This window comes from Rutidosis leptorrhynchoides, chromosome 7 (assembly GCF_046630445.1).
Source record: "Rutidosis leptorrhynchoides isolate AG116_Rl617_1_P2 chromosome 7, CSIRO_AGI_Rlap_v1, whole genome shotgun sequence".
NCBI classification, from domain to species: domain Eukaryota; kingdom Viridiplantae; phylum Streptophyta; class Magnoliopsida; order Asterales; family Asteraceae; genus Rutidosis; species Rutidosis leptorrhynchoides.
Window position 1 is genome coordinate 50,694,616 of NC_092339.1, and position 11,662 is coordinate 50,706,277.

At 35.2% G+C, this 11,662-nt stretch overlaps 1 protein-coding gene across 1 annotated transcript; it reads left to right on the forward strand.

The window, feature by feature from the left end:
• The first annotated feature begins 4,470 nt into the window (after nt 1-4,470).
• On the forward strand, nt 4,471-7,180 carry LOC139858431 (transmembrane 9 superfamily member 11-like). Its single transcript, XM_071847279.1, has 2 exons — nt 4,471-5,635; nt 6,387-7,180. The coding sequence occupies exons 1-2, from the start codon at nt 4,471-4,473 to the stop codon at nt 7,178-7,180; spliced, it is 1,959 nt and encodes a 652-aa protein (XP_071703380.1).
• Nucleotides 7,181-11,662: the final 4,482 nt, after the last annotated feature.

Here is an 11,662-nt window from a genome sequence, read left to right on the forward strand (position 1 = left end):
AACAGTGCGTAAACATAAGCAAGTAAGGTGGTCGATCCAATGAGCCCTCGTCAAGTTGCTAAGTCAGTAATCGTGTCTAGATAAGTTTCGTATGAAGTTTAAAGTAAAGTCGAGTGACATCATCATCATCATCAATCATCATCAATCATCAAAAGAAAAGTCGTTTAACAAAAGTAAAGACTGGTTTAGAGGGCTGACTTAGGACAGCCGTTGTGCCCTATATACGAACTCAATTAACAAGTGATCAGTGGCCAAGGCTCCATTTGTGAGTCCTTTAACCGCTGCCAAATTTCCAGATCTGAACTCAAAGTTGTCAAGCCGTGGTGACAGTCTGAGCGAGAACAGGTCAGAAATTTCAGCACGTCGTTACAAGGTAGTATTAATTTTCTTTTGACCATAACTCCTAAACTGTATATCGAATTTAGGTGAGTCTTAAACGAAAAGTCATCTACACATCCTGAACTTTCTGGAAATCAAATTTCCAGAAGCTATAGGAGTCAGATCAGACTCAGAAAAACAGATTCTAGTGCTCCTTGGTGTTTGATGCTTATCATGGTTCTCATCCTTGATGCGTATAAGCCTCAAGTGTACAACTCTTAATGTTTTAGCATCATTTTGATCAAGTTTTAACCATCAACACACAATGTCAAGACTAAGAAAAGAAGTACAACTCATTTAAGAGTTTTTAAAGGATGATGAACCAAAGTTACATCAAGTTCTTAATTTCGACACAAGTATAAGTTCTATTTGAAATTCTAAGCTATAAACTTGGATTCAAACCAAACAAGCAAGACTTTAAGTTATAGACTTAGATCTTAACTAAATATTGAAGACCTTAGACTAGGAAGTCTAGATCTTGTGTTCTAGGTGAAGCCTTAAGTTATAGAACTTAGACTTTCAACTTTTACAAAATCTTAAGTTATAAAACTTAGATTTTTACAATGTAGAATGAATATAAGCTAGTGAGCTTTTGTTTTAACAAGTTGGATGACCATAAGTTACATAACTTAGATCAAACAAAATGATGAAACCCTAAGCTAGAAAGCTTGGATCTCTTAACAATACTTATGAGACTTCAAACTAGAAAGCTTGTATCCTTGTTTAATGAAAACTCAAGTTACAAAATTGAAGTAAAACAACTTAAAGAGGATCATAAGTTAATAAACTTGGTCTTTTAACAAACTTTTTGTAGAAATCTCAAGCTACAAAGCTTGGATTCCTTGTTCTTGCATGTTCTTCAAACCAAGGCTTGAAGTTACAAGATGTATGAAGATTCAAGCTACAAAACTTGAATCTTTGAATAATGATGATGATTTCGGTTTTGTAAAAAAAAAAAGGAAATGAGTTTTAGAACTTACAAATGGGAGAGAATTCTAGAGTGAGAATGTAGAGAGAAGTGTGTGTTTGTGAAAAATGAATGAAGTGCATGTATATAACAAAGAAAGAAAAAGAAAAATAAAATAAAATAAAACATCCTCCCCCAAACCGATCGGTTTTGGGGGTTGGGTGGTCCATGGTGGTGGTATAAATGGTGATGTAGGCATGTTGGCTAGCATGTTGCATGGTGTTAAAATATGTAAGAAAGGGTACATAAGCATGCAAGCATTTTGTCTTAATTCTTAATGGACTTTGTCTTATATCTTAATGGGTTCATAAATCCATTAAGATGGGCTCACTTACTAGCCCAATAGCTAGAGTAGGGTGGGCCTTTGATAAACTAAGTCCATTAAAGCAATAAGCCCCATTAATACAACTAGTGTGCATTAATAAAACACTAAGCGTAATTAAGAAATCAACGAAGTTCATAATTGTCATTAAGAAGTACAATTAGGATTAAGTAGTCATAATACTCCAATTATGATCAAAGTTTAATGTGTACCAAGTACGTATTTCGTTCTAAACGACAAGTGACACTAACTGTCGTGAAAGCATTCGAGGATCAAGTTAAGTAATTAAGCACTTAATAACATGTTTTAAGATATTAACGAAAGTAATTAACATGGATAATGATCCCAAAATATTATCTAGCTCAGTACGCACATATATGCAGATTCGTGAAAGTATAAAGTATAAATATAAGGCGAAAAAGTCGGGTCGTTACAAAATTAAACCTTACATTAATATAAAAAACATTACATACAAAAATATTACATAAATAAAAAATACGAAACTTATTATAATAAAAAAATTGTCAAAAGGCGTAGAATCTTTGTCTTCGTCTTCGTTTGGTGCCAATACGCATCAACCCTTAAATCTGTGTGATTCGGGTTCGGATCAACCCGTAAGGGTTCATATTGTGGACGTGGCTTCTTCTTGCGTAAAATTGTGACGCTCACGCTCCCGATATTGTGCATGTGCTGCTTCCAAGATATCCATGTCACTAGCTCCACTTCGACAAAGATTCTATGCCTTTTGACAATTTTTTTATTATAATAAGTTTCGTATTATTTATTTATGTAATATTTTTGTATGTAATGTTTTTTTATTATTAATGTAAGGTTTAATTTAAATTAGGGTGATGATATGTACACAACCTATTTTGTTATGTACACAATCATGCTTTATAGTGCTGTACAGTACAATACTGTAAGCATGATGGTTGTGTACATAACAAAAATGGGTTGTGTACATATCACTCCCCTTTTAATGTGTACATATCGATCCCGACATTCTTTTTTAAATTAATTTTGAATAGAAATAAATACTTTGATTTCGCGTGACATTTTCCCCCCATTTTCACGTTAGTTGATAGTTGTTCCTTATGAATTCAGACGCACGATTAAAACTGGCTACAACGGTATTCCAAAACGAATCATGCGTTTGCAAGTTTCCGATATGCGGATTTTCCTAAGCATCACGCTAACGTCCGCCAGTATTTTTTCTTCATCTGGTGTCCAGGCCATAACTTGACGTTTCAGGCGACACTTGTTTCGCCTACTTATTGCTTTCCTTTTCTTTTAGCTTTTTGTTGTTTAGTTTCAGGTTGTGTTTGGGTACGGATTCAAGACTTGTTTGGTCACCCTTGAATCAGTCGATTCGCAAAGCCGATCGAAAATCCAAGTATACCCAAAAAAAAAAAAAAATACTCCAATAATAACTTCAATAAAAATATAATAAAAACAATGGTGAAAGCAGTATCGACAAATACTACCATTCGGTAACACAAAACTAATAAATAGTATTAATGGATCATCGACTTATTGGTATAGAAGTATCATTTAGTCATGTGATTATGAATTTAAGTTTAAATGTGATATCTTACTTTTTGATACTTAGGTATCTGACTCTCTCTATGAGCTAACTAATATTAGGGCGACTACCTATTTTGCAGTCAACTCGAAGTCATTGCAGATGAACCTCTATAGTCACGAAGAGATTCATTTTTCCAGCTGTGTGGATTTGAACTCACGAGATATATTTTGGATGGAAAATCCCTAAGCACTCCATCACCACTCCATTGTCATAGCTTCCTCTTTTCTAATCCCTAAGCACTCCATTTTGCACTCCGTTGTTATATATATGTTTATGTAATATGTGTTTCGTATGTTGAAATGAATTATCGTCTCTTAAGTTATGTTAAGCTCACTAACTTTAAAATAGTTTTATTAAAAATTATATAATTAAATATTATAACTTTTTTTCTCGCAAACAGTATAAGGGTGGCTGCCGCAATACGCGGCTGACCAACCTGCTTGTTACAGTATCTTTTAAGATACATAAGGAAGTATAATATATGTAATTTGGTGTTGTTGGTTACCTTTGAGTTAACATTACAAATGCACATTGTGAATATATCAAACTTATGCCACACTTCATGGAATTCTCTAAAAAGCATCAACATGTGAAAAATCAAAACATGCAAAGATATAAATACCACTCTTCTCATCTGTTTGTGCTCATATCACCTTTCATCATTTCATAATTCCTAATACTGCATCTTTTTAGGGTTCAAAGATCTCAAACAAGGTCAGCTCTTCTTCCTTTAATTCACCTTCACTCTATTGTTAACATAGTGAATCCGACCCTTTTTAGATCTATTTCATGATTTCACAAAAGCAATATGTAATTTTACTGCAAAAAGGTTCTGATAGATTCAGGATCTTGGTTTTACAATGAAGTTTGATTTATTAATCCTTATTTTAAATTATGTCTCTTTAATTACCATATGATGTTGAGATATGATATACATTCATATGATCAGCTAATTACTGCATACCTAATAATCCTAATTTTTTTTATTTGTTTCATGATCTTCATATTGAGATTGGTTTAGATACCCATTGCTTATTTGCTTATGCAAGTGATAGCTGAAAGTTTTATGATTAAAGATGTTTGTTTTGATTCCAATTCATGATCACCCAACTGAAATCACAAGGTAAAGTTTCGAAATATTTTTCAGGTTAGATCCACATTGTATCTGTTGTTCATTAAAAGGATCCGTTTTGGCGATTCTTGAACGGAATTTCAAACATGTTCAAGATTTTCGTTTCGGTTCTGATATTATGTTTGATTCATCAAACTGTTGAAGGCTATTATCTTCCTGGCAGTTTTCCCCATAGATATTTTGTGGGTGATCAGTTATCAGTAAAAGTTAACTCCTTAACATCAATAGATACCGAAATACCGTACGGTTATTACACTTTACCGTTCTGTAAACCTCTCGAAGGCATCAAAGATAGTGCTGAAAATCTAGGTGAGCTTCTAATGGGAGATCGAATCGAAAACTCTCCATATAAGTTCAAAATGTACAAAAATGAATCCGAAATCTTTTTATGCAAAACGAATCCGTTAACAAACGAAGAATTCAACACTTTGAAGAAACGAATCGATGAAATATATCAAGTTAATATAAACCTTGATAATCTTCCCGCCATTAGGTATATGGCAAAAGATGGAGTATCTCTTAAATGGACTGGTTACCCTGTAGGAGTTAAGGTTCAAGATGCTTATTATGTGTTTAACCATTTAAAGTTTACGGTTTTGGTTCATAAGTATGAACATAATAATGTAGCTGGTGTGATTGGGACCGGAGATGGGTCCGAGCTGATCACACCAGCTAACGAAACCACTGATGAAGGTTATGTAGTTGTTGGTTTCGAAGTTGTTCCTTGTAGCGTAAATCATGATCTTAACAAACTAAAGAATGTTGATTCTTATGGTAAGTATCCGTCTCAAATCAATTGTGATCCGGTTTCGGTTGGAATGAGTGTTAAAGAAGGTATGCCAATGGCTTATACATATGACGTTTCGTTTGTTATGAGTGATATAAAGTGGCCTTCGAGATGGGATGCTTATTTGAAAATGGAAGGTTCAAAAGTTCATTGGTTTTCAATTATGAACTCGTTAATGGTGATAACTTTTCTTGCGGGTATAGTCCTTGTGATATTTTTAAGGACGATTCGTAGAGATTTGGCCCATTATGAGGAGTTAGATAAGGAAGCTCAAGCTCATTTGAATGAGGAATTATCAGGGTGGAAACTTGTTGTTAACGATGTTTTTCGATCTCCAAATAACCCTAAACTTTTATGTATTATGGTTGCGGATGGGTGTCGAATTCTTGCGATGGGGGTTGCGTTGATCTTCTTTGCTGCTCTTGGATTCATGTCTCCGGCTTCACGTGGGACCCTCATTACAGGTATTAAATGTATTCGTACTTTGATATAAGGTGTGAGAGTCAAAGTCTTACACCTTACGTCTCGACTAGTAACTTACATTCGTTAACTGAAGGTTACAAATGAATTGGATAATGGGTCGGTATGGGTAAAGAATTTTATAGTTTGAAATGGACAAAGTTTGGTACTGAAAAACGCTAATTAGAGGGTTGTATGCATTAACATGACACTTTAAGTAACTTTCGACCCGTTCCAACCCATTTAACATGTCTCTATGTAGCTATGGGTCAATATGGGTAAAGTTTTCTATACTTTAAAATGGACTGAGTTTCGATCCCTTCCAACCCATTTAACATGTCTCTTTGTAGCTAATGGGTCAATATGGGTAAAGTTTTCTATACTTTATAATGGAGCGAGTTTGGTACTGAAAACACATTCTATCATTCAAAAAGATCGTTTTACTAAGCTATACGGTAAGCATTGTTAAAACTACTACTCCACATTACAATAAAGATCTTAACTTTCTTTATGAGAATCTCCATTTAGAAGGTTGTATGCATTAACATGACACTTTAAGTAACTTTCGACCCGTTCCAACCCACATCTGACATACCTCTTTGTAGCTAATTCATTCGAATTTAGCCGTTTAACTGGTCAAATTAAAAGATAATAATAATAACCTAAGTCAGCATAGTCATAAGAAATGGGTCGAAATTACACCTCAAGTGCCAGCAGTAATGACTTAAGATTGATTTACATATCTATATTTTTCAGGCATGCTTGTGTTTTACGTGTTACTGGGCATCGTTGCTGGTTACATTGCTGTTTGGCTACATCGAACACTTGGAGCAGGTGAACGTCGAGGATGGTTTTCCATCTCATGGCGCGTATCATGTTTCTTTCCCGGTATCTCATTTTTAATACTAATCACCATAAACTCGCTCTTATGGGGTAGCCATAGCACGGGTGCTATCCCATTTTCCACCTTTCTGGTTCTAATCCTATTATGGTTCGGGATCTCGGTACCCTTAACCCTAATCGGCGGTTTCATGGCCACTAAAGCCCCATTCCTCGCATACCCGGTTCGAACCAATCAAATCCCGAGAGAGGTCCCGGCCCAGAAGTTCCCTTCGTGGATTCTGGTACTTGGGGCTGGGACCCTCCCTTTCGGGACGCTTTTTATTGAACTTTTCTTTATCATGTCTAGCATTTGGCTTGGGCGCGTGTACTATGTTTTTGGGTTCCTTTTCGTCGTTCTTATTTTACTTGTGACCGTTTGCGCTGAGGTGTCGTTAGTCCTCACTTATATGCATCTTTGTGTTGAGGATTACAAATGGTGGTGGAAATCATTCTTTGCATCCGGTTCGGTTGCTTTGTATATCTTCTTGTATTCAATTAACTATCTTGTGTTTGATCTACAAAGTTTAAGTGGGCCCGTGTCTGCAATGTTGTACTTGGGGTATTCGTTGTTCATGGTCATAGCCGTAATGCTTGCAACAGGCGCGGTTGGGTTCTTGACATCTTTCTTCTTTGTTCATCGGCTTTTTTCTTCTGTCAAGATAGATTGAAAGTTTTTGTTTAAGTTTGAGGTATTTTGTGTCTATTTTTGGTTTTTGTAGTTGCTAATCATTAAACTTTGAAGGTTCATAACGATTACTTTTTAACACTTGTTGTATGTTTCTCATAAATTTGTATATTTGATATAATGTTTTATGCAAAGTGATAATTCAATGAAGTTAAAAATAAATATGTTATAACAGGTGTAGTAACATACATATTTAATTGAGCTGATACACTTTGACTCACTTCTTTGCAACGGGTGACGCTCTTTAAGTGCTTCGTTAGCAATCAGTTGGCTTTAAATAATTCAACTTTACGTAGTTTCAAAGGAATATATGATATATCTCAAGTCAAATCATTATTATGTAAAACATTATTCCGTATTGATTTATTATATACTGTAATTAACGAGCGTTAGTGGTAAGATCATAGACGTGCCTTTTAATTGGTCAAAATGATCAATGTACGGAGTAATTTTTTTTTTAAAAAAATAGGAGATGTTGAGTAAATCAGTAAAAGGCCCATCAGTATAATTTACTCTAAAATTAAAAAAATTACGCTAAAATTAAAGAAACGAATAACTGAAATCCAAACTGAAAAATCAATTTTCTTCCCTTGGAATAATATTTAGTACATTCTATTTATTGAAAATACGAGCTTTGTTACAAAATGATAAGACACCATAGGGATTGGAACACAAAGTAAGTTTCATGGTATGGTGATTACTAGTGAAGATTCCTACAGTTGGTGATAAGACACCTTAAGACGTGCAAGTGGTTCGTGTACGTTTCAGTTTTGCTTTTGGTTTCATTTGGTTGCTGAGGTTTTAGGTCTCTTTTAGTCGTTTGTGCGTCTTTGGCGTTAGTTTTTAGTCTCGTTTAGTCGGTTAATTTAGTTTATTTAGTTTGCTCGGTTATTTGTGATAGATTTCGTTGTGTTTTGTTGTGCCTAGAAGCTCATGTTATATCTTGGTTTGGCTTTCATGGTTGCGACGAAAGTGTTGGTTTATAGAAGTTCACAATTATTTTGCAAAAGAAAAAAAAAATCAGATGATATGTTAACTTGACTCTATCTAAATGAAAACTTCAATATACGCTATAAGGAAAATCAATCTCTTAACTCGACTATAGTACAATATCATTTTTTTTTATGACAAAAATAACGAATACTCATATGAAACTGAAGCCGTTTTCCAAAAGAAAAATTTTACAAAAAGACGAAGGAATCGAGAAAGCTCGCGCCTAAAAAGCAATTATCTAAACAAAAATATCCATAAACGAGCCTATTTGACAACCCATAAAAAACTTAATGTATTCCAAACAAAAACCGAATACTACACGAAATAACTTGAACGATACCAAACGAAATAAACAAGACCAACCTATTCGACTAGTACAATATAATGTCTTTAAAGGCGCCATCAAATACTAATATTTTATACCCTCATACAGTAGTTATAATCCCCTTTTGAAAAAATTATCGGCTCAATATGAGTATTTTTATTTTATTTTTTGCCAATAAAAAATAAGTATATACAGTAGTTATTTGGTTTCTAAGATATCAAAAAGACAAAAATGCATGGGTAGTCCCTGTGATATGTTCGAAATAACAAGCGGGGTCCAAAAGAATTTTTTCACCTTGGGGGTCATTATGGTGTTCGGTCAACAGGAAAAAAAAAAAAGAAGCTGCACAGTGATCGAGTAGAAAGGTTTTTTTTTATTTGCTTTGAGATGGGAAATAGCAGCTGCAGTGAGTTTGAACAAAAAATGAATAGTACTCTAGCAGAGGTTCTACGTGGTGAATTGTAGTGGGTTTGGTGTGGTGATTCTTGTGGGTTGGTGATGATTCGAATAACAGTGACATAAGGGTCGTTCAATGCTAGTTGTAACAGAAAAAAAAATGAAATGGGTTTCGAGTTGAGTAACCTGTTCGAGCAGGAACATGAAACTTCTTTATTTCCTTAATTTATTCGTTACTTTTATTAGACAATAGAATCAGAAGAGAAGTAGTAGGAGACGATGATGGTGGAGGTTGGTTTCAATCGAAATAGTAGGGTGGTTTAGGTGACGGTTTGGAGGTTTCGATGGAAAACAGGAAATACAAGGTGGTTTGAGGTTGACGGGTGATGATGGAGAAGAAGAGGTGGTAGGTTGAAGACGGTGAAGGTGGCGGATGGCTGTGGTGGTTGCCGTTGGTTGAGACTTGAGAGCTTGAAGATGGTTGTGTTTGGTTGTTAACTTAATCGTGTGAGGGTGTTTAAGATGTTTTTGTTGGAAAATAAACTTGATTTTGGGCTATGTGTTTTGGATTTGGGCTTGCAAGTATCAAGTCTTTTGGATCAAGATCATAATCCATTATGTAGAAACTTCTTGTAAAATGTAGTAGACAAAGTGTGTAGAAAGTGTGTAGAATGATCTTATAAAATATCTAGGTCTAGAAGTATCATAATACAAAGAAATATCTAGATGCTAGTAGATTGTGAAGTATTCTAGACTACTCCATTGAGTAGTATAAATAGAGGGCTTCACCCCTCATTTATAATCAAGCAACAAAGCAATTCAATAAGCAATAAAAAAAAAGATTTCAAGATCAATAAAACTTCTAAATCATCAATCCTCTCTTCCACAAATAATATACATAACCTCCTATTTCTAACAAATTGGTATCAAGAGCTTGGTTCGACAAGATGATGGCCAACAATGTCATCACGTTTCATCGCCTCACAAAGGATAATTATGATCGATGGAGCATCCAAATGAAGACCTTCCTAGGTGGACAAGACTTATGGGAGATTGTGGAGGAAGGCTATGAGAAACCTGCAGAAAAAGATCCTCTCGGCAAAAAGAAAAAATTAATGAAGACGAACGATCAAAAGGCTCTTTCCATCATCCAACAAAGTGTAGATGATGGAGCTTTTGAGAAAATTGCAAGTGCAACCACCGCCAAGAAAGCATGGGAGATCTTGGAGAATTCTTATAAGGGAGTTGATAAGGTGAAAAAGGTTCGACTACAAACACTACGAGGTGAGTTCGAATCCTTAAATAAGAAAGACTCAGAATAAATTTCTGATTATTTTACAAGAGTCTTGGCGGTTGTCAATCAATTAAAGAGGAATGGTGAAACTCTAAGTGATGTAAGAGTCATTGAGAAGATTCTTAGATCATTAGATTCAAAATTCGACTATATAGTCGTAGCCATCGAAGAATCTAAAGATCTAGAATCAATGACTATCGATGAACTTATGGGTTCACTACAAGCCCATGAAGAGAGGTTCAATAAGAAAAATAAGGAGCCTTTGAAGAAGCTTTACAAGCAAAACTCTCTTTTAAGGAAGAGAGCAGTGAAAAGACTCATCAAACGAGTCAACGAGGTCGTGGTCAAGTACGTGGCCGAGGACGAGGACAAGGATATATCAAACGTGGAGGTTATAGTTCTTACAGAAATGAAGAAAGAAGTCAAAATTTTCACCCGACAATTAGAAGGCTACACAAGTAGAAGGCCACTATGCTTAAGGTATGACAATTCTCAAACTTTTCGCGGGAGAGGCTACACAAGTAGAAGGCCAAGGTATGACAATTCTCAAACCAAATGCTATAATTGTCATAAATTTGGCCACTATGCTTCGGAATGCGAGAAGTCAAACAATTACGTGCAACAAAGAGCAAATTTAGTGCAAGAAGATATCGAAGCCGTGAAAAACACTTTGTTACTAGCATGCAAAGGTGAAGATAATGGAGAATCCAATTTGTGGTATCTCGACACGGGTGCAAGCAACCATATGTGCGGTGACAAAAACATGTTTGTGGAGTTAGACGATGTAATTAGTGGAAATATCACCTTCGGAGATTCCTCTAAAGTCCCGGTTAAAGGCAAAGGTAAGATTCTCATCCGCTTGAAAATTGGAAGGCATCAATTTATCTCTAACGTGTATTATGTGCCCAATATGAAGACGAATATACTGAGTATTGGACAACTCTTAGAGAAAGGCTATGATATTCACATGATAAATCGTACCCTTTCTTTAAGAGACCAAAAAGGAGGTTTGATTGCTAAGGTGCCAATGTCAACGAATAGGATGTTCATGCTAAATATTCAACATGACATTCCAAGATGTTTAAAAGCATGTTTCAAAGATAATTCTTGGCTTTGGCACATGAGATACGGGCACTTAAATTTTGGAGGCTTAAAATTATTATCAAGTAAAGGAATGGTGAAGGGTTTACCTCAAATTAATCATCCGGATCAAATATGTGAGAGATGCCTTCTAGAAAAGCACTTCCGAAACAGTTTTCCAACAGAAGCTTCTAGTAGAGCGAAGAAACCTCTAGAACTTATTCACACGGATGTGTGTGGACCCATAAGCCCACCGTCTTTTGGTAAAAATAGATATTTTCTTCTATTCATTTGATGATTTTAGTCGAAAGACATGGGTCTATTTTCTAAAAGAGAAGTCGGAAGCTTTTGGAATGTTCAAGAAGTTTAAAGCATTT

What these genes read in the sequence shown, in the direction of transcription:
- LOC139858431 (XM_071847279.1), top strand. Translation starts at nt 4,471, where the DNA reads ATGTTCAAGATTTTCGTTTCGGTTCTGATATTATGTTTGATTCATCAA. An exon ending in ACGTGGGACCCTCATTACAG is followed by an intron (nt 5,636 to 6,386) that starts GTATTAAATGTA and finishes TATATTTTTCAG; the next exon opens with GCATGCTTGTGTTTTACGTG.